General features: G+C 64.3%; 1 protein-coding gene across 1 annotated transcript in view; it reads left to right on the top strand.

Annotated features, from left to right (window-relative positions):
• The window catches only part of LOC109841818 (serine/threonine-protein kinase UCN-like), a gene marked incomplete at its 3' end in the record, with an annotated part of 1,001 nt that extends 358 nt beyond the window's left edge, over positions 1–643 (top strand). Inside the window, 6 exon segments of the mRNA XM_020410756.1 lie at positions 3–32; positions 34–72; positions 74–115; positions 117–368; positions 370–438; positions 440–643. Coding sequence (XP_020266345.1) covers positions 3–32; positions 34–72; positions 74–115; positions 117–368; positions 370–438; positions 440–643 — 636 coding nt within the window.

Below are 649 nucleotides of genomic sequence, written 5' to 3'. Positions count from 1 at the left end.
GCCCCGCCGGCGACCTCAACTCCCTCCGCCACTTCTCTCTCCGACGGGATCTTCTCCTCCTCCGCCATCAGACTTCTACCTCTCCGAGATCCTCTCCGCCCTCTCCCACCTCCACTGCCCTCAGCATCGTCTATCGCGACCTCAAGCCCGAGAACGTCCTCATCGATTCCGGCGGCCACGTCATCCTCACCGACTTCGACCTTTCCCGCCAACTCCAGCCGAGGCGCGCCTCCTCCGCCGCCGAGACCTCCACGTCCCCGCCGCGGCCGCCGCCCTCGCACCGCAGGAACCTGACCAGGATCATGCTCTTCGTCGCCGACGACTTCGGCCTCAAGCGCCACCTCACCAAGGCCAAATCCGCACGTGTCTTCCCCCGTGGGCAGGCGGCGGAGCAGCATGTCGGGATTCGAGAGGTCCCACTCCTTCGTGGGGACCGAGCACCGAAGAGTACGTGGCGCCGGAGATCGTGAGGGGAGACGGCCACGAGTTCGCCGTTGACTTCTGGGCGCTCGGGGTTTTGACCTACGAGATGGCGTTCGGGCGAACGCCGTTTAAGGGGAAGAACAGGAAGGAGACGTTCCGCAACGTTTTGACGAAGAACGTGGAGTTCGTTGGACGGCAGAGATCGGATCTCACGGATCTGATCGGA

Source organism: Asparagus officinalis, chromosome 5, assembly GCF_001876935.1.
Source record: "Asparagus officinalis chromosome 5, Aspof.V1, whole genome shotgun sequence".
Classification (NCBI taxonomy): domain Eukaryota; kingdom Viridiplantae; phylum Streptophyta; class Magnoliopsida; order Asparagales; family Asparagaceae; genus Asparagus; species Asparagus officinalis.
The sequence above is the reverse complement of the archived record's forward strand: the minus strand, read 5'-3'. Positions and strand labels throughout refer to the sequence as shown.